This window comes from Punica granatum, chromosome 4, assembly GCF_007655135.1.
Source record: "Punica granatum isolate Tunisia-2019 chromosome 4, ASM765513v2, whole genome shotgun sequence".
NCBI classification, from domain to species: Eukaryota; Viridiplantae; Streptophyta; class Magnoliopsida; order Myrtales; family Lythraceae; genus Punica; species Punica granatum.
In genome coordinates, this window is record NC_045130.1 from 10,400,644 (window position 1) to 10,423,820 (window position 23,177).

Here is a 23,177-nt window from a genome sequence, read left to right on the forward strand (position 1 = left end):
AGATTAATTATACGACGGGGGATTCAATGGTGCAGCAGATGGGCTGGACGAGGATGTAAGCTAAGGCAAACCACTGGAGAAACTTTGTGTTCATCAATCAAGGGATGAATTCTGGTTTCCATCTTCCGGAATGAAAGTGAATGAAGCAATGAGAAGATTGTTGCTTCCAATTTCCAAAAATTATTGCCACCATAACTGACAAGGCTGAGAATTTTATTAACATTTCTAAGCAGAATCATCCTCTTGGCACACGGAATAGGACCTGACCATCACTCCACCGATGTACATTTTCATGGCCTATATTTCGTATTTAGTACCGCATTAGAGTCTTCTGTACAGAGCGGAATCAATAAACAATATTCGAGAAAACTCCCCTCCGACGAGAACCTTCAAGTGACTCGTTCACTGCCAGGGACATCAGTTTCAGCTTCAGCTGTCAATGAGAGAAGTTCCACGAGCTCCAATCGATACTCGAGGCCTCTGAGATAGTGCCCCAGCAACATGCACCTGAATCCATGTGAAAAAGGTTGTTCAGTGTTACTACCCTGATAGTAACTATATTATGGTACTGTGTTGCTGTATTGTGCCCTAAGAAGCAACATGCAGCACGTCCTGAGCTTGCCAACTATCCGTACTGTCAAATTTTCGTGCTTTCATAGACCAGATTCTTTGTGGGGGACTGGCATTAAAAGTAGCAAGGGGGATTAAATTTGGATATAACCAGGCAAGAAGAGATTCAAGAATTAAAAAGGTTGAGGTGCAATTTCTGAAAGTTGATGCATGAATCGGCCAGTTGTCAACCAGCCTAGTGGTTTACCCCCAAGAAAAAGTAGGATCAACATAAACTAGCAAATGAATGAGAGAGAGAGAGAGAGAGAGAGAGAGAGAGAGAGAGAGAGGGTATAAATTGAGTCTATCTTGATGGTGGATCTCAATTTCCAAAAGAGAGCAAAAAGAACTCAGGCAACCAATTTAGATGACTAAGCACAACTCGAGCACAAGCAGTAGAGAGAGGAATAGGAGATCAGACCAGAAGAGTAGGCGTGCCAGGTAGTCTCTGGTTAACGAGATAAGTGGCTGGAAGTGCAGCGAAGTGTTCTCCACAAGTTCAGCACAATCTTCATTGACAGCGCTTGCTTTTCCAACTGAGGTGTTCTCCGATGAAGGGGGAGGCTGAGAGTGCATCCTCGGAGACAAGGTTGCAAGGAGACCATGAACAACAGAGCGAATTGTTTCTTTTAGTTCAGGAGATGTAGGTTCTGAAAGCTCAGCTACCTGTTCAGACAAACATTCTAATTAAATTCAAAGCTATCTATATAACTTCAATCTTCAATCTTTAAACTTTGAAACAGGACGGCAGAATCTAACTGCACTGCAGTTGTAAAATATGAAGTTCACCGCTAGTAAATGGCCCAACTAAAAGCCAGAACATAACAGAAATCAGGGCACACCATTCACTATGAATTTACTATAAAGAATCAGGTAAACCTTCTCCGGTTGGAGCGATCTCAAGTAATCCAGCAAATCATTCTTTTCCTCCCCAACAAATTGTTGCATTTGGAGAGCAGCATTCTTCCTCTTGACTTCATGAAGTTCCTTCAGGAATATGAAAAGAACAAAATAAGTTATCCTTCTAAAGGTACATGTCACAAGACTTAAATGAGTAGGTAACTTTAGTTACTTCGAACTAAACCTAACCAATACTTGTAATAAGCTCAATCATCACATAAGTTTGCCGTTTCCTGTTACTAAGTAAATCAAGATGATCGCGAGTACCTTTTTGGCAGATGATAATCGAGACTGCAAATGAAGAATATACTGTTGAGCTTCATGGGGAATATCACCAAGCCCTTTAATATCTATCTCCCCACCTGTGTCTTCTGGAATTTTTTCAAATTTGGATGGCAACTCATTTTTCCCTGTAAAGTCGATCTTTTTTGCACTATCAAGTAAAATTTCTGGCACATCAAGTTCGGAACCCTCCGCTATTGGGTGCTCGGGGTTTTCTTCATGCATATCGAGATTCTTCTCTAGGCAAAGCCTGTATTCAGCATTTCTCAAAGTATATCTGCATTGCAAATGACTCTAAGACAATCACATGGAGTGAAGTAAAGATATGCATGGAGAACTACAATGGAAAATTTTAGAAGATTTATCTACTATCTGTCATGATTTGACCTAAGAATTAGTACTTGATGCATGCCATGTAACTAAAGAGCATACCCGGTCATCATTGAAGAAATCAACAACTTTGAAAGTGGCTCCCATAAAGCCTCAATATATACTTGAAACTGGTCAGATGGTAGTAAGCCCAACATGCCTGAAATAGTTCGTTTCATAGCATCTATTGTTGTCAGTGGAACATCTTTCTGAATAAGGCTCACATCCAGTGGTTCTATCTCTTGTACCAAAGCTGAAAGGACTGATTTCTGGAACCAAAAAATAAAAATAAAAAATCCTGTTAGGATTTAAAGATGAATGCCCGGCGAAACTCCTTACACCGCCATGTTCCCCAAGAAGCTGGAGAGGTACCTCTTTATAAGTATAAAGACACATCATCCATGGCGTTCTAATAAATAGGTTTCTTTCTTGACATAGTCAACACGACAATTTAGGTAATAAAAAATTCATAAGGAGAAAATAAGAATGTGATAATTATGCGGTAGTTTTTCAAACAAACGCATCATTCAGTAGGATCTTAAATTATACTTCAGTATTTGCACAACTAGATGGATAATGTAAAGCAGCTAAACTTCGCTACTTGTCTATGATTCAAACGCTAAGGAAGTACCGAAGGCATGACCATGGCCAAAGAACAGATACATTGAGCAACTGAATACTACCACTAAAGTGAAGTTTGCAAAGAACGATCCTGTAGAAGTGGTATCACGAGTGATGGTAAGTCTCGCATCTTCTCGGGCACTATCTTACCATCTTCTCGTGCGCTAACGAAACTCAACGTCTTCATGACATACGGAAAAGGAGTAAAATTCATCATCAACTGACCAACGTCTCCGCAGGGGACAGCACTGGTTTGAATGACTAATTAAAGTTACAGCTTTTCTCGCTGTCACAGCCCATATCGTTTCATTCTTGGGGACTTCCAACCTCAGTTCTCACCTTTGAAGCAAGCAATCACATATAGGTTCAATTAAGGGCGAGTAGCTCGGGCAAATGCTGAACTCATTCGCATCTCAACAAGCTGATCATTGAAAACTTTGGCATCTCTCGATCCGCACAACGTATCAAACAGCAAAGCCAGAGCACTAACCTTGGAAGAGATGTCGGGGAGGGAGTCTTCGCTCCAATTCAGCTCGTCAAAGGGGGCGCCGGCAGACGAGGAGCGGACTATCGGGCTCCGGATCGTCCTCGGCGCCGGGCAGATTCGAGGCGAAGAGACCGAGAAGAAGTGAGAGCTGTGAAAAAGTAGGTGGGGGTGACGGTGATTCTTCCGATAGAGATGGCGCGTCGGAAGGAGAAGAGGAGAGGAGAGGAAGGAGGCTAGGGTTGCCATTTCACAGCCCTCTCTACCTCCACCTCTCCCTCTCTCTCTCAACCTCGACGGACAATTGGGAGGATTCTTCTCCCCCGCCGTTAATTTGCAGCCACAATCGGCCGAGTTGGCAAGACGACAAGGTCATAGGAAAGAGACGAGCTCGCGAAGTCAAAACAAGCCGATATTTTACTTGCACCCGGCGTACGTAAATCCTTCGATTTTACATGTGGGTCCCAATTTCCCGTGGCCTCTCACGTTATTGAAACGGGAGCATGACGTAACACCACTTCCTCCATTGATTGGATTTGGGTTCGGCCGTCTGGCTGTCATCCGATTGGATGAACCGCGTCGTGGTGGAACCGCCGTTCGCGCCGTTTCAATTTTATTCCTTTATTTTTATTTAATCTTTTTGGCGGGACCGGAGATTTGCGGCCGTTAACCGAGCAAATGTTCCGCGAGTATTACACATCCACTTCGTTAAGTAACATCCAATAAAAATAAGTGATAAAAACGACCCACAATGATCTTACAGACTCCCGCTTATATATATGTTTTCATTAGTAATTACTCATTCATGGTAAATGAGCAACACTAAGAAAGATATTTTTCCTTGTTAGCTCAACCCTGCCGCCAGCTGCGTCATGACGACAACAAAAATGAAGAGAAGTTATTACTTCCAGAGGTTAATTGCGTCTCTTAAATATTGGGACAATGTGCAAACCCCATAAATTGATTTTTTTTTTAATCATTGGGCTAATGTGTAATATATACCTGTAAATTGATTTTTGACAACTATCACAAACGTTCTGGAAATTTTTTTTTAGTAAGATGACGAGAGATTATTAAGCTAGCAACAAACTAGGACATTGACTTGATCCTGCCCATGAAATATTTCCAATGGTACCTCGGCATTCCAGAATTTAGATATAATATAAGAATAGGTATATAGTTACGAGAATCCGAAATCGACCAACCTAGAACTGAACTAACAAGACATCAATATTCCGGGGGCCCTAAATACTACAAACAGGATACACAAGAAGACCGCGTCGGTGCACTTTCTTCTCTACTCTACAAACAAACAGGAACACACGCCCAACAGCTCAGTGTCTGGCTCCTCCTAACTAAATTAATTTCCATATTCCCTTCCTTCAGGGAGGGAAGAAGAAAGGAGAAAGGCTGGAAAGGAAAGTGGGGCCAGGCAGGACCAAACGCTGTATAGCTTCGGAACCAAAGCCAAACCGATATAACCGTGATGGGCTGGGAGATAACTTGCCACCTCCCTTGGACCATCTCGTGAGATAAGCATCCGCATCCCGGCCAAGCATATCAAGGCTCTGCATTGATGATACCCCAAGGAGAAGCAGATGCTGATTTAAGGAAGATCTACCCCAATCCCACTCTCTCATTAGGTCAAAATTTGAACTTGGTTCGTCAAGAGGCAGATCTCCTAGTCTGAATTCCGCTGGCTTGCCCAACGGCCATGGGAGCTTTACTGGCCTTATATTTTTTGTTCCCGACAGTTGATCCTTCTCTATTATTGAATTCTTCCCTTGGTTCTGATAATTTCTTTTCCCTCTCATCCTCTTTTTCGCTGCTGCCGGGAATAGAAGCGGTCACCCCAGGATTTCCCTCTTTTTGGGTTCCATTCGAAAGTATTTCCTCATTCGACTTCATCACAGCTTGAGGCAAGTGGGTGGTATCCTTATTGTCGTCCTTAGCTGGTACTTTAGCTTTCCTTCCAGAAGGATGGTTGAAACACCAGCGAGCATTCCCAAACCATTTATCCACCTGGAAGCCAAATGAGAAAGGAAGGATAAGTTGGCCATGGAAATCAACAAAATCCATCAGAAGTAATAATTACAATGAGGATGACCTGGAGACAAGTGATTCCTAGCTCCGCTGCAAGACTCTCTTTGGTAGCTCGATCGGGGTAATGATTCAAGTTGAAGGCTTCGTATAGTCTCTGCATAGATATTACCACAATCAATTCAGGATGCAAATCCTCCCCCCCCCCCCCCCCCCCCCCCCCGCCGGGGAACAAAAAAAAAAAACTCTTAACTTTCAATTGACAGGGGAAGGAGAAAAAAGAGAGAGAGAGAGAGAGAGGGATATAAGGGCAAAAACTCCAATCCAAGCACTAAATCAATATTGATGAAGAAATAGTTGACATGACATGATATGAAAGAACCCGAACTACATTATCATTCCAATGCCCTGATATCTTATGAAACAAATTTTATGATAAATTCGTCATTGACTATTTACTTTCAGTTGTGCACTGAAAATGTGCTCTTCGTTCTTTTTTTCTTTTTTGAATGATAAGATCTAAGCAGTTGCACCACAAGGATTCAACATGGAAAGCGACAATTTAATTCCTCGTCGTTCATATGTTGTACCTTCTTTACAGCTTCCCCGAGTCTTCTAGAACTTGATGATTGATTTTTTGCACTAGGTTTAGTTGCTGAAGGAGTACTTGTATCTTCCGACTTCCGCCTACTACGAGTTTTATTTATGCTCACACTAATCTCTTCCTTTTGCTGCTTTTCATCCTCACCATTTCGTTTTCGCTTCTTTGGCGACGAAGTATCAGTCCAGTCCTCATCGTCACTCGTATCAGAAGAAGTACCTCCATATGTCTCCTGTGATAAATTAGGAAACAATCTTCAGTGACAATGGATGCAAATAATAGAAATCCAGGAAAAACCGTAGAATGAAGAATCAATGCAAAATACAATAATGTGAAAGAAGACTCACATCATGAAGCTTCTTGTAGTCTAACCTCTCGACATGCCTTTTTGCTGAAACAGAAGTAGCAGCTCCGCTTTCGCCAGGTTCCGACTCCAACAAAGAATGCAACTCGTTTATGGCCTGCTTCTTTCCTCCACCTTCAGAGTTCTTTCTCTTCGGGCCTCTTCGTCCTTTGAGTGATGAAGACTCGGGCACTCCATTAGATCCATTAGGGTCATCATCCAACAAAGCAGCTTTTAGATCCTCAGAATCAGAAGTAAAATCAGAACTGGAATTTTCCTCTTTAACCTTATCAGGGTTAGGAGCATCAGGATCATAGTCATCATCTTCTGAATCATCGGAAGGGAGACCAAGATACTGGTTATCTTTAGCCTGAGGCTCAGAATTATCAGATGCAGTAGCATACTCTGACTCGTCAGAGCTTGATTCATCTCCCTGAACCTTTCTATTTGTCTGCAGTCTGTCAGGGTCAAAATCCTCATCTTCGGAATCATCAGAAGAAAGTCCAGAGGTGGGATCCTGATTTCCTGCTTTGACAGCCTCAGGAAAGACCTTCTGCAGAGGACAGAAACAAACCATGACTCTTATTGTCAAAACGAAAAGATAGGATAGCAATCAATACTTGACAAACTCTAAAATCAATAGGGTTATTATCATTGACCTCCCAGCTGTCTGTAATAGAAAGATTTGTTTCTTGTGATTCATTGAGCAAGTCCAGGCAATCAACCTTGCAATCACATCCAGGGCAGAGCCAACCTTGATCACCAGGAGGGACTGCAAACCAACCAAAAAATTGATAAAGAAGGGAAAAAAAAGAAGAAGAAAGATAAATTGAGCACAGAAGTAGATATCCAGTGATTAATTATGTCCACGAAAGTGCAAGCAGAAAATTACTGTCTTCTTTAAGCAATGGTGGATCCAGACAGAACTGATGGAACCCTCGCTGACAAGCACCGTCGCATAGTATGATATCATTATCAAGAGTTAAGTCTTTGGACCCACACTTTGCACAGAATATCTGCCAAACAGGGCTTACCAGGTTATAGCACTTTTGTTAAAGCAAAACTGGCTTTGCATAAAATATAGTGCAGATTAACATATTTCACAAACAGGGAACTTAGGATCTAACTAGATAATTCCCCTACATCCTCACTAGAAATCATTCCTTCTTCATCAAATAAAGCTTCTGGAAGCCGTCCTTCTGCACACATGGCGTCTAGGCGCTGAAACAGATCCCTTATTTTTAATTTCCGTCGAATGATTTCAGATGTGGCCCGCTGAAGCTCTTTCTCAGGCTTCAACTTTTCTAAGCTGCCAAATAACATTGGTTATTAGGATTTAGGAGCAACAACAGATAAGATTGTCTATAGAAAAATTGACATACAGAGTGATACTTCAGGGCCTGTGGCCTTAAAAAGTAAAATCTCGTTAGATAAACAGAGACCTTTCTTTAAGCTAAGCAGGATTCAATTTGACTCGTACTTTCCAACAGAGTAACCCACAAAAAAAGGAAAAAAAAAAAGGAATTATATCTATCCCATCTCAGCATCACCATCAACTACTCTTTTGTATGTTCTACAATCAATCTCGAAGGAAGTACTGACAAAGTAAAAATGGAGAGCTCATTCAATTCAAGAAGAATAATGTCCAAGAAGATCCAAGGTCTTAACTTTTTCAACTGAAATTTAATGACATTGACATACCTCAGCCCTTTCCAGCCTTCACTAGAGTAGGCATCAATCAGGCTTCGCTCGTAACGAATCCGGTTCAGCATATAACTCAAATTCTTTTTAATCCTCGTATATTCATCTGCTGTCACTTTTCTTGTTCTTTGTTTCTTTCTTCGGATACGCTTTGACTCTTCAGGGGCAGTAGTATCACCACTTTGGTAGTCTGATTCCAAACTTTTCGATTTCTTACCCGCCCTTGACCGGAGAGCTTTGCTATTATTGCCAAGAGAGGATCTTAATATATACTTTTTCTTCATTCTGGTAGAATTCCTTTTGTCCCTACGACCTGACCTGACAATATTCTTGGCCGGGTTTCCTGCCGGTGTTTCAAGATGATCAAGATTAGATATGACTTCAACCGGTAATTCAAATTGTTCAGTAACTAGACAATTTGTTCCATCTTCAGGACATATTTCCACAACTTCACAAATAGGCTCTGCTTTAACCGCTAAATTTAGCTCTTGAGATATCAGAGGATCAGTAAGATTTTGAAATGTTTTGGAGGGTTCATGGGACAGACTATCGGAGCAACACCCAATGTTCTCGTTCAACTGAGCATATATGTGGCAAGAACGATTACCTGTTGGATTACTTCCACCCATCCCTTCAGGAATAGGTATTATACCTTCCAAAGGTGAATTCGTTGCCACATTTTCAGAAGGACCATGTAATCTTTCATTAACGACAGACCCAACTTGCACAGTGCCTGGTCCTTCTGAAGCTAACTGATCTCTTTCTTCCTGCAGTGTAACCATGTCTGCAGAATTTAATTCATGTGCGTCTTTTATCATAGCTTTCCTTGCAGCATTAGTTTGAACATTCGGACTGAAATGAGCTGCATTTCCTAAAGGTATTGCAGAAGCAGCCTGCTGATTATGTCCAGCTTCTAAAGTTTCTGAGACTATCTCAGGCTTCTGCTTTTTACCCTCCTCATTTCCTGTCATACTGTAAACTTGCTCCAGCAAAGATCTATGTTTCCTACTCAAGATATAACCAGAGGATGCAACTCCAGCAAAGATCTATGTTCCCAACTCAAGATATAACCAAAGGATGCAACTATCCTTTGAACATTATTCACCCAACTAGAGGGCTTCACTCAAACACACCAACTTTGAGCAATGGTGACAAGACACACCCGCAATGTGCACGCCGGGATCTAGCGGTACATCAATAATACAATGAATTATACGTAGCTGAGTAAAAGAATTGCACAAGAACCTCCACAAAATTGTTGAGTTTTTTTTATACAGCAAAACGTTCTGCATGCACTCTTCAAACCTGCCTGCAGCACCAGAGGGAACGTATACTGATGAGGAAGCAGGAAAGCATAAGCTAGGTATGAAAAGCAACTAAACATGGCACATTACAATGCTCAAGCTAATCTAAATAAGCACGCCGAGTTGAAGATTACAGCGGTAGGAAATGGTGATGGCAAGTAAACTTCGACCACCCAGCCATTAAGAATGATATATTCCCTCCAAAATTGCTCTGGCACAAAAACAACTCCTACAGGATGAGCTGAAACTCTCCACCTTCAGGAGTTCCGAAACGAAACAACGGAAACAACAAACTAAAGAAAGAACTTTTTCCCATCACATTAGCTCATTCTCGGAGGACGCTGGCTCTAGGGAATTCCGCTGAAATGTGGACGACCCTCATTGTTCTGCTAGACCCAGATACCGAAGAGGGAAAGGAAGATGACTCAGAGGAGGAAATGGACGGCGACGGAGAAAAAGAGAAGAACACTAACCTCCTGCTCGGTTCAGGCGAATCTCCGGGAATAATCTGAAGCAAAATCAGAGATACGCCGCCATGTATTGTACACAGACAGAGAGAAACGGAGGAACACCGAAAGATAGATAGAGTGAGTGAGAGAGAGAGAGAGAGATCGGGTGTTTGTCCGGAAGAGAGTTGTTGTCGTCAGATGTTGGGGGGGGAAGAGAGAAGAGATGACGGAAGAGAGGGGAAAGCAAGGGAAGGGTAGGGGGAAAGAAATCCCTGCAATTAAGGGCCACCGGACGGCGCCTTTCTCTCTCTTTTGCGTCACGGTGCAGTTTCTCTCCTCTGTCGCCTTCCATCATCCGTCGGCTTCTGGAAGGGTGCGTGTGGGCTGGGGTGCTTTCCGGGCCTGAGCCGGCCCGCTAAAAGCCCATGAGCTCGTCCCAGTAGCATGAAAGCCCGACTGTACTCGTGCCTGTTAGATGGTTTAATTAAGCAAGTGACATCGAAGAGATTAAGATGACCTTTGGTGCATTATCATTTAAGATTATTAGTAATTTAGATTTCTACTGAGATAGATGAGTAAATTCACAAATGGGTCCTTCACAGATTAGATGTACATCAAATTTACCTCGAGAAATTTTTTACATCAATTTATACCTTCACTTTATAATTTTACATTACATTCAACCTTCCGTCCACTTCCGTCCAATTCCGTCCAAATATTGGAGGGTTAAAGTGATGCAAAAAATTTTTGAAGGTAAATGTGATGTATAGTCAATTTCTAGAGGACTAATTCGTCAATTCATTGAACTGTGTCTTTAAATTTTTTATTATTCTCTACTGTCTCCTCCCTTGCTCTTCCTCTCTCTCATCTGTTTCAGAAAACTGTGGCAAAGGGCGGGAAACGAAAAGGAATCGTCTCCGTGCATTTCGAAGAAGATCGGTCTTGCGTTGTTAAGCATTTTGGTTTTTGGATTTCGAAGAAAATCGGTTCTGTGTATGCAGTGTGCTACTAGCTTCGTAAATCTGAAGGTAGGCAATGGTGTTTATTGCTCGCATTGTCGATTTTGTGGTCCCCTACTTCTCTTCTTGCTCTGATGTGTTGTTATTTGTAATGAATGTGGTCCCCTTCTATTCCTCTTTAGCGTTGTTATGCCCAGATGATGATAAAGTTTGTTTTTTTTTTCTTTTTTAAAACCAACTGTGGTCCCCTACTGTTCTCCGTCATCTTTTCGTTGGCAGGGCGTGGCTGCTCTCTGTTTAAAGAATGACAAATTAGTATCAGCAGAGGAACACAAAGTTAAAGCAAAGAAAAATTAAGGTAAAATGAGTGAATAAATCGGAAGAACAATTGTTGCCTGGAAGTAGGAGTTCTTGCTGTAGCTGTAGCTTCCATCTTTTGCGTGAAAAATTGTAGCACGTTAAGGCTAAAGCAGTCTAAAGTTTAGCACGTTACAGGCTAATATATAGAGGAATAAGCAAACAGAGTAAGGAAGCCACCCACCAATGTCAACCAACTTGTTCATAAACAGAAAATCAGACATTCATCGACGTTACAGACTCACCATCTTCATTGAGTTTCCTCGATAGCTGCGCTCTTGTAGGGAGGGCATACATTCCCGTAGCTACAGCTTTCCTAATAGCCCAACCATCATGAGGAGCAAAATCCTGAGCATAAGCTTTAGACGCTGGATCTTTCAAGGAATTTCTAATCGTGATTATTGAACAATAAAGAAAGACCGAGGATCAAATAAACAAAGTGGGAAAAGCTGAACACATTGATATTATTGAGCAAGACTTGCATTAGTGGCCTCTCCCATTTAAGAGCGATGCAATTGACAGTCTAATTGGAGGCCTTTTAGTGTGTGTGTTTGGGTGGGGCTGGGATGGGATCTTTATGTTTACTATAGAATAGTGGCGTAGCTGCATCAGTAAGTCATGTAGCATGACTATTGTTGAAAGAACAAACTTTGTTAAATTGCTGCAATGTTAGAAGAATGTCTCTGATGAAGCAGATTGGTGGTGTGGAAGATTCATGGGGTGACAACCATATGGTATGTGGTGTTCTATAAAAGTGATGTTAAAACTTCAAGCGTGAATTCATTTACCCTTTTGGCATTCAGGTGGAACTCTGAAATACGGTAAAATACCTATTTGCTGCTTTGATATTAATGGGAATCTTTTTATGCAGTTGCCTAATAGTAAGAAACATGCTTTCTGGCTTGAAAACATGCACTGAAGTATCTAATTACATGCACAATGGTGGATCTTCAGTGCCGCATAGATCAATTTCCCCTGCCAATGGTAGACATGAAACCAATAAATTTTCCAATGCAATAAATGGCTCAAGGGAGACATTTGATCATAAGAAGCGGGCATCAACCAAACCACTCATTAAATCTTCAGATGCTGAAATTAAACACTCTTTTATGTTTTTTTGAATAATGTTTTTTAGACTGCTTTGAAAAATTGTGGCTACTTTGAGTTGTCTTACCATAAGAAAATATTAGGGCTGTCTCCCAATGTAATGAGATAAAAGGCCTAGCAATCTCATTGTATTTTATAACTTCTACCGGTTTTGTTAGTATCCAATGTGAATCTTAAAGGACCATATAGATTTATGTTTTATGTTCAGTGTTTTTGCTATAAGAGTATTTGAAGCTTCCATCCTTGATTCTAGTTGTTGTCATTGAGTGGATTTTTTTCTTCACTCAGCATGTTTACTCAACAATGCTTGGGTGATGATCTTCAATTCATGTTAAATATGCCTATTGTTCTTTGGATTGTTGTAGTATGGCATGGGAGTTTGTCGAGGACAATGGCTATAACGCGGGGCCTGAATTGTATCTTGATTGGTATGATGATGATCCTAAATTTATTGCTACTGGAGGGAGTACATCGCATGATGCTGGTGCTGGAGGGTTTGGACTGCAAGTTGCTGGTGTTGGTGGATATAGCATCGAAGAGGCTCAAATGCAAGACAAGTCGAAAGCTAAAAGAAAAAGGCAAAATACAAAAACCAGGTTCAAGCAAAGAACAACTGAAGAAAGAGAGAGATTGTTTGTAGAGCAAGAGAGAATATTTGCAGAACAAGAGATAAATGTTGTGGTGGAGGATTTGGCCATCTCTGATGCTTATGACACAGATGAGCTAGAGTCTCTTAAAGGTAATGAGAATGATGGGGAGATTGTGCAGCTACCAGTGTTTAATGAAGCAGTTGAGTTTGAACATATTACAATAGAGCTTGGGATGGAATTTCCAAATCTAAAAGTGTTTAGGAATGCAGTGAGGGATTATAATATTAGTAGGGGAAGAGAAGTTCGATTTAAGAAAAATGAGTCCACAAGGGTAAGGGCGAAATGTGTGGAGAAAGAGTGTAAGTGGGTTATATTATGCTCACTAAACAAGAAGAACAACACATATCAAGTGAAAACTTTCGGGAGTGAACATACATGTTGTAGAAAGTTACAGAATAAGTTGGCCACAAGGGAGTGGGTGGCAAGTAAATTGGTTCCGAGGGTTAGGTTCCAACCAAGCATGACTGGACAAGAAGCTTATGATTACCTGATGCACTCATATAGAGTGAAAGTGGGAGATGCTATGATTTACAGGGCTCTATGTATTGCTCATAAGACATGTCAGGGTTCAGAGAATGAACAATATGCTAAGCTAAGAGATTACTGTAATGAACTTCTAAAAAGCAATCCAGGGTCGAGCGTGGGACTGAATGTTGCTCCAGTCTCACATCATTTTCAGAGAATGTATGTATGCTTAGAGGCTTGTAAGACTGGATTTTTGAGTTGTGGTAGGCCACTTATTGGCCTAGATGGTTGTTTCCTGAAGGGATATTTTGGGGGCCAACTTCTATCAGCTGTTGCTCAAGATGGAAATAATGCCTTTTATGTAATAGCATATGCAATAGTTGATGTGGAAAACAAAGAAAACTGGAGATGGTTTCTCATAAATCTTGTGGATGACTTAGGGGATCCTGTGCTCAATGGTTTTAGCTTCATGTCTGATATGCAAAAGGTATATTTAAATTTAATTTATTCCATTCATTACTTATTTATTCACCTTTGCTTATTGCTAATCCAATTACTTCATATTTATAGGGCCTAGATGCTGCACTGAAGGAGATTTGCCCAGGAGTACAACATAGGTTTTGTGCTAGACATATATGGGCCAATTTCAACAAGAATTGGCCAGGTAAAGAGCTGAAAGATGCATTCTGGGCTTGTGCTAGAGCAGCAACTGAGCAGCAATTTCAACTGAGGATGGATCACTTGAAGACAATCAGTCTTGAAGGATGGCTTTGGCTGAGCAAATTACCACCTGACAGATGGACCAGGTCAGCATTTGATACATACTCAAAGAATGACTCACTGACAAATAACATGTGCGAGCAATTCAATTCTGAAATAATGAAAGTTAGGAATAAGCCCATCATCACCATGGTTGAAGGAATCAGAATGTACATTATGAAAAAGATGACAAGGAGCAAGCTGCAAATGGCCAAATACAAAGGTCCACTCTGTCCTAGAATTCAAACTAAGTTGGAGATCATGAAAAATAGAGCTGCTGCGTGGACTCCACATTGGGCTGGTGATCCTGATATGGTTAAATTTGAGGTCACATGCCCTCCAAATTCCAAATGTGCTGTGGACCTACAGATGCATACATGTTCTTGCAGGGAATGGGACCTTATTGGGATCCCCTGTATGCATGCAGTTGCTTGCATTGGCTTTAATAATCTGAAGCCTGAAGATTTTGTGCATCCATGGTATTCAAGGAGCACACATGAGCAGCTCTATGGTTTTTTCATCAAACCGACTGCTGGTGAGGAATATTGGACAAAGTCAAATGAGGACCCTGTCCAACCTCCAAAGTTAAAGAGGCCACCTGGTCGTCCCAAGAAGCAAAGGAAGAAAGGAGCAGAGGAACCAAAAGATCTATACAAGCTGAAAAGAAGCTTAGGTCCCATAGTTTGTGGGAAGTGTGGAGGTAGTAAACACAACATTAGGACTTGCAAAGGTCCTTCAATTGCTTCAAGTTCAAAGAAAAAAGAGAAAAATTCCTCAAGGAAATCCAATGTTGTGCCTATTGGAACTAATTCTACAGTTGCATCGGCTGATGGTACTAATTCAACACAGGTACATGTTTAAAGATTTTTCATTATGCTTTACTTGATGTGCTTTTATTTTTCTAATAATGAAATTCCTCACAATGCAGGGGACTCCTCTGGTAGGTCGAGATTTTCCACCTGAAAGGCCAAGTCCATCAGCACAGGTATATATTAAGTAGTATTATTTTTCTTATAAGTAAACTTGCAAATGAGTTTATTAGCATGAAAGATTTCTATTATCCAGTTGAGGAATGCTTCAAGTTCAGGAGTAACTGTTTCAAGTTCAGTAGTGCCATCTCAAGTTGCATCAAGTTCATCTATGGTATGTACTAATGTGTTTGAAGTATTGAATATGTATTAGTCGTTTGAGTATGTTGATGTTAAGTATTTGACATTGTAGTGGAGGTTTGGCTTTGGAGTAACACCAACTATGGCAATGCTAGATAGACAAAGTGTTGTGAGGGGAGTGCCTGCATTCAGGACCCCTCCTGTGAGGCCATCGACTGTACCCCCGAACCAGCAAATCAACAAATCAGTACAAACTCAGTTCATTTTCAAGGGACAACAATCACTGTCATTGGAAACCATGCATGCTGCTGGTCCTGCAACTGCAAAAAGATTTGCTAGATACCTCAACCTCAACCAAAAGCCCCCTTCACAGTAAAGAAATGTTGGGTAATGCCATTTGTAATTTTTTGACTAGATCTGAACTTTTTGATCTGAGGTATATATTGTGTTTGCTTTTGTAAAGTTGGAAGTGATATGAGGCATATACTCTGGTTCTTTTTGTAAAGTTAGAAGTGATCTAAGGTATATATTCTGATTCTTTTTGTAAAGTTGGAAGGAGCTAAAGGTGTTAATATTAGGCGCTAAGCTTCTCGATATTGGGGAGTTAAATACAGATATGCATGTTAGCTTGTGAAAGCACTGTATTTTTTGTATAATAGGTACCAAATTCAAGTCCTATATGGATTTGGTATTTGTTATATTTAGGGGAAGGGATTTGTTTCTTTGTTTAGGCTTGTAAAGACTAGTATGTATCTCATATAAATTTCAATGGTATATTGAGTTCCTCCGTATGCGATTGTTTATTGAGTTTCATCAATGCATAGTAAACTTCTTATCTGATTCCTATAATTGTACTGTGTATAGCTGTCGAGTTCCTTAATTTTGTTGAAGCAATCTTGTTGAACAAATGTCAGCTTCTATCAGGTCAAGAGAAAAGATTTAGTGGAGGGTAGTTGCTTGCATGGTCTAATGGCGACAATTAGAGATGGGTCTTCTCTAGCTGTTCGGTCTTCAGTTTTGTCTATGTATGCAAAGTGTTAATTCCCTGATGAGGCATATCGTTCTTTCAGTGAAGTTGTAGATCAGAATATATTCACGTGGACATCAGTGATTGGGGATGCAAGGGTCGGGAAGATGAGGGAATGCATTTCCTTGTTTCACAAAATGCAGTATACTGAGTTTCATCCTGATGGAATTGTTATCAGTTGCATGCTTTTGGGGTTTGGGAATTCAATGAATGTCCTTGAGGGGAAAACGTTTCATGGATTAGTACTGATCAGATGGTTCATGAATACATTTCATGGATTAGTACTGATCATATGGTTCATGAAAACGTTACTTGTTTGATCAGATGGTTCACAATGCGCTTTTGTCCATGTACTGCAAATTCCGGCAGTTGGATATAGCAAATAAGCTATTTGGTAGAGGGAATAAACTTGATAAAGAACAGTGGAACATAATGATTATCGGACAGAACAGAGGAAGTTCAGAGAACAACACATTAATTTCATTAACTCATCTGCAAAGATTTGCAAAACTGCATTACACAGAAACCGAAACATAAATGACAGTAATTCTGTCATTACAACTGAAAAAAGTGCCTATACACATGTCCAACATTCCTACAGCTGTAAACTATTGAATTGGTCCTCCAGAGAATGAAACAGGTCTCCTGCATAATAGTCATGCAGTACTGATTCCATGTGCTGTAGTGTTTGAGCTAAGAACTGGAAATGGCATATCTTAATCAGAAGATTTCCAGCTAACAAAGCAAAATGCAACTGAGCCCAAAGCCCACACCACAGCTCGTGAAATTGGAAACGGAAGATGGCTCAGATTTGATTCCTCCACAAAAGTCCAAACTCAAAAGGGCAAACCCCAATTCCCCCATAGATTAATCCAACGCCAAACTTTCAATGCTCAAATCAAATCATCAAAAAAGCCGAAGCTGAGCTGCGAAATGGCAAGATCGGATTCACTTGCTTGAACGAGTATCTTTTTGCAGGAGGAATACAGTCATTAAAGGATTCACCAAGTGGAACCTTAGAAGGAATGAAGCAGTCTATCTCTTGACCAAATGCTGGGCAATCTAACCAACCTGTAAAAGAATAAATTTTCAGAGATCCCAGGAGAAGAGGAATTTGTCAGCTAGAAAGAGCACAGGTATGAAAGGAACGGCAAGCACCCACAGATGAAATGTAAGCTGCATCAAAAGGAATCCCTGAAGCCACTAATCACTCTATCAGAAATGAAAAAAGGAGGAAAAAAACAAGGGTGGAATGTAAAAGGCAGACAAAAGATGTTCAGCACAATCACAGTGAAAAAAGATGCAAAACTATATTTGCGGCTCTGCCAATCGGATACCCCGCCGCTTCAGCCCTGCGGAAACGAAACGGAAGCCTCTACTGAGACGCCTCTCAACTTCTTTCTCTCTCTCTCTCTCTCTGCCACTAGCAAATCAAGAGCCAACCAATACGGCAAGACGGGGAAGGTACCTGCAACAAAAGGGACAAAAGAGAGAGAGGTCGACACATTACGACTTCAGCACCTCAGACACCCACAAACTGATTGGACCCGACCCGAATAGGATGGGTCTAATCTGACCGAACTCGATAAACCGAGTCGGATCCGACCCTGCTTACATCAAGATCAGATCTGGAAGGATTAGCGAGGAGTCGTCCAGATCTGACCAAGGAGTAACAGAGGAGCCGCGAGGCAGCAGGCTAGAGAGAGTTGGTGGGCGCTGGGAGCTGCATCGAAGAAACCGTGGTGGTCTGGCCGCTTCAGCCATTTACAGCTTTGTTGGGAGCTGCATCGAAGAAACCTCGGTGTTGCTTTTGCCTTCCTTTATATATGTGTGTGTGCATGTGTTTGGAAAGAAAAGAGGATTGATATATTCAGCCAAGGATTTGAATGAGTCAATGTCGGATGGGTCCTTTAACGGAATTGGACGGGAGGTTGAATATGATGTAAAATTATAAAGTGAAGGTATAAATTGATGTAAAAAATTTCTCAAGGTAAATTTGATGTACATCTAATTTCTAAGGGACCAATTTATCAATTTACTCGAGATAGATTACCTCTTTTAAGGTTATGGGTAATGTTCATTACCATGTTTGGTTCGTCATTCATTATTAGTAATATTGCTGGGGGAAAGTATATTACTCGAAGAGTAGGAAAGAGAAATTACCTTGAGCATCCATATTCAAAATTTTCAAAACTTAAAATAATTTCGTAAAAATCTCGACTAACTTCCTACCTCTGCAACTCACAATTGCCACAAACATATTATTTTTTAAGTTATAGAAGGAATCCAATTCCGATTCCGAGTTAAAACCAAACAAAAATTATAAATTTGTTATTCCGTTTCCAATTCCATCCTATTTCGTTTCTGTTTCCGATTCCGAAGTGTGAACCAAATGACCCCTAAGAATTTTTCAACAGAACACGGATAGGGGACGTCGGGTAGGGCTCCCTGCCATAGTTTTTAGAGTTTGACGGATTAAGGGACGTCACCAATACACGTACGAGGCCACATCAGATTTCCATTTGATCATTTTAACGATGGAGTATTTTGACAGGTAGAATAAAACATCAAGGACCATATTGACGGAAAAATTTCTTCGAGGATCAAATTGAAGGCTGTTGTAAACTTTAGGATAATTTTGATAGTTTTCTCAAGGAAAAAATTCTTGCCTGGACTGAGTTCAGACGACACAACGCCCCGAGCATCTTCTCCCCAAAATGTGACGAAAATATAAAGCAAAGGTTCGGGTGGGTTACGTACAATGTTAAATCTTTCATGTCGTCCGAAATGTACTTTGTTTGTGTCAAGGGATCCTGGAAAGGCGCAATCTTAATGAAGTCGAGATACAAACTTGAGATGACCAACCCCAGTAGGATGAGAGACCCCTACTCGTATCTAGGAGAAAATCTTGTATGTAACGGTGATATTATGTAATAATGTTAAAAGTCAATAAGAATTTATCATTTTAATTTTTAGTAGACAAACAAAAATAAAAAAAAATCTATTATTGACAAAAATAATTTATTATCAACAAAAATAATATTTTTTATGTATCTTATAGCATAATCTTACGTGATATTACTATTGCACACGTGACACTCTCCATGCCTAGGCCATGAAGTCAATTCCATGAGCCTCTTATCCATTCTCATCCAATCACGGGACTCTCTAGCTAAATTGTGGGACAAGTTCAGCATATAGGTGCCATCGGAATTTTTTAGGGAAGTGTTTGGACCTCTAGCGCTATTTTTTATTTTTTTTTTCCTGGACGTGTCGTACACTAGTTCATTTGTATTCTATTCCAAAAAATAAATTATTCTGACAGTCGACTTCATGTGCGTACTGTCGATTATATCATATAGTTCAGCAAAACAACCGATATTATGGACATGCAATCGACTATCTGAAGAGTTTATGAATCGAAGTATGCATAAATAAATTGGAGTAGGATATGCCCAAAAAAGACAGATAGTGTTGGAGGTCCAGTCACTTAACTGAAAATTCATGTAGCCGCCATATGCCTTGGTCAAGGAAAAACATAACAAAGAAAAGGGAAAAATATTTTGATCAAGTCATGAGAGGTCAAGTCACGCCTCTCAATAGTTAAATCTTCACTGTTGGGCCTTCTTCCTTCACTTTTTGAAAGATTCATCGGTCGAGAGGTCCCAGCTGGATCTCCCGTGACTTGAGGGAAAAATTTCCCCAAAAAAAGGAAGAAAGTAGATCACTTGCTTCCATTTCCATATGCACAAGATAATGGGCAGGTTGACTTAGCGGTAGGAAACAACATATTCAAGCAGCATATAATATGACCATTTGACCCCGAGTTAAGGCTCTTTCACAGGTTACGATGTAGTAATAAGTTAATATATGCATAAAAACTTGGAAAAAGTATAGCAACTGGTGAATGACGAGCCTACATATATGCATCAGAAATTTCTTAGACACGTACATAATAACTGTAATAGCGAATGAACAGTGGTGAAAATCTAAAGCTCTCTGTAAGAATTACATAATTATATGGTGAAGATTAAAGATCAGGAGCATAACTGAACATACAATGCCGGATAAACAAGCATAAGTTACACTTGAGGAATTGAGATGGAGCAAAACCAGAGAAGTGCTTTGATTATTAGTAAAAGCCTTTGCAAAGGTTGCCCTTGTTTATAGGTAGTTCCTTGCTGGATACATACGTGAACATTATATTCTACTAGACTTGAATATGGAGGAGAACCTGCTGAATCAGAGATGAAGGCTCAAATCAAGCTTGTCGGAGGGCTTCGGCTGGGTCTCTTGACTCTCCTCAGGGACCAACCAGAAGCTCCCGGGCCATGATGGTCCCTGAGCTTCCTCCACCACGACGCCCCCCCAAACTGGTGTACTCTCACCACCATCAGAATCACTGATCCTCGTGCCAACTGTGGTTCCATGCTTGTAAGCGAGCGAATGTGGCTCCATGCCGAGTGATCTCCCGACATGGCTGTTATTTCCAGCACCATTCCGGTGCATGATCATGAGGGCCATGACCCGCTGATGAGCTTGCTGTCTTCTGAAGACTCCCCTCTCCCTCTTGTGTGCATTCTGGTGACCCCCCAAAGCCTGTGAGCTGTAGAACTTCCTCATACAGAAGTTGCAATAGAAGACTCTCATGGGACAAATGCCAGAGGAGGACGGCTGCGAGTCCGAGTTGTCTGTTCCTCTTCCTTCTTCTCTTCCTCCCAGGCTTAAGCTAAGCCAATCTCCTCCTCCTCCTCCTTCCTCCTCCCCTTCTCCATCTTCTTCTTCTTGAGAGTTGTCATCTTCGGGTCCTCTCTCTTCTTCTCCTTGCTCTGCTTCAGCCTCATGATTCATGTCCTGCTTCAAGATCGTCTCAAAATCCTGGTTTGGTAAGAATGGTGAAGAGAGAGTTAAGGCTCTTCCCGATGATCTCTTGATTGCTCTTCTTAGGGGACTTTGATCTGTGAAGAGGAGTGCGGAATAAATGAAAGTGCATAGAACTTAACCTCGACAGCCAAACAAAGCAAACAGACAACAGCAGTATCAGAGATGCGAAATTTTTTTTTTTTCAGTCTTGGTAACAATCCGACAAGTCATATGACGTCGACGAGACTTATAGCAGCAGTACATTCTAGAAATACTTTGAACTGTGATTGACTCTGTTCATCACCGTGGTCTGTGTGTATGAACATATCTGGTGATGATTCTTCAGGCGATCCGAAGGCTTAGTAAATGATAGTTTATCGCTGGTACTTAATGGGGACAGCCTCTCCAGGTCACCTTTAACTTTGCCTAGGCAAACAAAGTTGGGATTCCCCACTTGCCATCTTTTCTTCTAAAATCTCATTTGACTTCTACCTGATTCTGTTTCTACTAACCAGGGAACATCCATTTGTTGACATTCCAACATCACTTTCCATCAGCTGTCAAATTGTGATCCACTTACTTTATTTCAGTTGCCTGCCATGATAAGATCTAACTCACAAAGCATCCAAACTTAGCACATCATCTTTTCAAAAAGGAGTAACCCAACACATCTGATTCTATTATCTCCCAAACTGTTTACACTTTTTTGAATGCTTATCAACAAACTGTTCTGTTTCTGGTTCGATTTAAGAATCTGAACTCCAACACGACATTGTAAGACCAAAACAGCTCGATCGGGCCCAATGAGCTGGAAATTTTTAATGGTAGACATAGATCCCACCTGATATATGACATCAGAGAGCTCTCTTGTGTTCTGCATCATCCTCGACATCAAGAGCCTGGCGTAGACTTGTTTCCCACCACATCACGAAAACCTATATCTCAACACGATTCTGGACTCATTTGAACTCGACCTAAAATCGCCTCAAACTTTCTACACCATTTTCGTTGTTCTTTTCTGTATCTTTTTCGTGACCATCTCTGCTCGCATCCATGTTCAAGAAAAAAAGTGGGTGAGTAATGAGCATCAGGGCTGCATGCAGCCAGTCAGCTAAATGTTGTGGTAGGGTTATGACGACTTTAGTGGGGATAGGACCCAGACAGTCACCAATAAGGAGAATAAAAGACAGAGCATTGTTTTTACCAGTTGCATACTTAGCTTCCACTAGGAACAAAGTAGATCTTCATGTGCGTGTTCATGTTGGGGCTTCTTGTCCTAAAGAATGTACCATGCAGGTTAGAAATCAACATGGAGCAAACAAAATGCAATGATAGCCTCTCAACATACACAAATAGATCATCGATAATCTTCAATAAAACCTCCGAAGAATATTTTTTTTAAGAAAAAGGTGATTATTTGAGAAAGCGGAGAAGGAAAAGAGTGCATGAAAGGATGGCGAATCAGCAGATACTCAACTAGGTACTGCAAACTGACATCCCATTGGGGTCTGAAGCAGCAAAATCAGTTCCATGTCATGTTTGTGCTTTCTTGTATGGATTTCCAGAGAAGGAAAAGCACCATACGTAAGGGCCACAAATATTTTTAATCCAAATATATATATATATATATATATATATATAAGATTTAGATATACAGATTGATGAGAGGAGTTCAAGATATTCATCAACTGTGAAGGCGCAATGTAGCAGGATATTTACGTTCCGTTTGATTTTACAATCATATTTTAAAAATAAACTCCAACTATAATTCTACTTATTACATAATAAAAATTGACAACACAATTATTAATTTTTCTTTTTTTTTTCAATTTTTTAACTATTCAATTACATTTTTAATATTAAATTTTCTAAATTATTTATTATTATTTTTTCACAATGCAACAACACAGTCATTACTTTTTTTTTATAATTCAACAACACAATCATTACAATCCAATTAAAATCAAAATTAACTCTACTTAACTTTAAAACCAAACATACCATTATTTTTTCAGCAATTTCAGTTTTACGATATCGTAAGCAAGTAACGACAATTAATAAATGCTATCATTCACACTACGCTTTTGGACAAAAGAGAGGCAATTAGTGCCTAGAATTCACATGTCTTTTTTGCTGATCAGTATTCTTGAATAGATATCTACTGTAGGGGCAGAAACA

At 40.5% G+C, this 23,177-nt stretch overlaps 4 protein-coding genes and 2 long non-coding RNA genes across 12 annotated transcripts; 2 read left to right on the forward strand and 4 right to left on the reverse strand.

The window, feature by feature from the left end:
• Nucleotides 1-170: 170 nt before the first annotated feature.
• On the reverse strand, nucleotides 171-3,643 carry LOC116203568. Its single transcript, XM_031535340.1, has 6 exons — nucleotides 3,272-3,643; nucleotides 2,224-2,429; nucleotides 1,777-2,068; nucleotides 1,489-1,596; nucleotides 1,031-1,275; nucleotides 171-507 (listed from the first exon to the last, which is right to left on the reverse strand). Exons 1-6 carry the CDS (start codon nucleotides 3,512-3,514, stop codon nucleotides 390-392), a joined length of 1,212 nt encoding a protein of 403 aa, XP_031391200.1. The 5' UTR covers nucleotides 3,515-3,643; the 3' UTR covers nucleotides 171-389.
• Nucleotides 3,644-4,385: 742 nt separating this feature from the next.
• On the reverse strand, nucleotides 4,386-10,010 carry LOC116203570 (homeobox protein HAT3.1). Of its 4 annotated transcripts, none has more exons than XM_031535343.1 (10): nucleotides 9,728-10,010; nucleotides 9,389-9,640; nucleotides 7,951-9,259; nucleotides 7,393-7,558; nucleotides 7,142-7,265; nucleotides 6,909-7,021; nucleotides 6,254-6,802; nucleotides 5,896-6,138; nucleotides 5,373-5,462; nucleotides 4,386-5,287 (listed from the first exon to the last, which is right to left on the reverse strand). In XM_031535343.1, exons 3-10 carry the CDS (start codon nucleotides 8,919-8,921, stop codon nucleotides 4,931-4,933), a joined length of 2,613 nt encoding a protein of 870 aa, XP_031391203.1. In that variant the 5' UTR covers nucleotides 8,922-9,259; nucleotides 9,389-9,640; nucleotides 9,728-10,010; the 3' UTR covers nucleotides 4,386-4,930. The 4 variants fall into 4 exon arrangements, with proteins under 4 accessions (XP_031391203.1, XP_031391204.1, XP_031391205.1 ...); XM_031535344.1 differs by lacking the exon at nucleotides 9,389-9,640 and having other exon boundaries at nucleotides 7,951-8,293; nucleotides 8,558-9,259; nucleotides 9,728-10,009; XM_031535345.1 differs by lacking the exon at nucleotides 9,389-9,640 and having other exon boundaries at nucleotides 7,951-8,293; nucleotides 9,196-9,259; nucleotides 9,728-10,006.
• Nucleotides 10,011-12,492: 2,482 nt separating this feature from the next.
• On the forward strand, nucleotides 12,493-14,454 carry LOC116204115. Its single transcript, XM_031536196.1, has 3 exons — nucleotides 12,493-13,728; nucleotides 13,812-14,327; nucleotides 14,428-14,454. Exons 1-3 carry the CDS (start codon nucleotides 12,493-12,495, stop codon nucleotides 14,452-14,454), a joined length of 1,779 nt encoding a protein of 592 aa, XP_031392056.1.
• Nucleotides 14,455-14,665: 211 nt separating this feature from the next.
• LOC116206152 lies at nucleotides 14,666-15,884 on the forward strand. Its single transcript, XR_004156642.1, has 3 exons — nucleotides 14,666-14,849; nucleotides 14,929-15,143; nucleotides 15,222-15,884. It is a non-coding gene; the product is annotated as an uncharacterized LOC116206152 (long non-coding RNA).
• Nucleotides 15,885-16,590: 706 nt separating this feature from the next.
• Nucleotides 16,591-17,946, reverse strand: LOC116205577. Its single transcript, XR_004156534.1, has 2 exons — nucleotides 17,605-17,946; nucleotides 16,591-17,207 (listed from the first exon to the last, which is right to left on the reverse strand). It is a non-coding gene; the product is annotated as an uncharacterized LOC116205577 (long non-coding RNA).
• Nucleotides 17,947-20,061: 2,115 nt separating this feature from the next.
• On the reverse strand, nucleotides 20,062-21,454 carry LOC116203004 (zinc finger protein 4-like). Of its 4 annotated transcripts, none has more exons than XM_031534636.1 (2): nucleotides 21,304-21,454; nucleotides 20,062-21,094 (listed from the first exon to the last, which is right to left on the reverse strand). In XM_031534636.1, the coding sequence occupies exons 1-2, from the start codon at nucleotides 21,323-21,325 to the stop codon at nucleotides 20,379-20,381; spliced, it is 738 nt and encodes a 245-aa protein (XP_031390496.1). In that variant the 5' UTR covers nucleotides 21,326-21,454; the 3' UTR covers nucleotides 20,062-20,378. The 4 variants fall into 4 exon arrangements, with proteins under 4 accessions (XP_031390496.1, XP_031390497.1, XP_031390495.1 ...); XM_031534637.1 differs by having other exon boundaries at nucleotides 21,275-21,386; XM_031534635.1 differs by having other exon boundaries at nucleotides 21,262-21,384.
• Nucleotides 21,455-23,177: the final 1,723 nt, after the last annotated feature.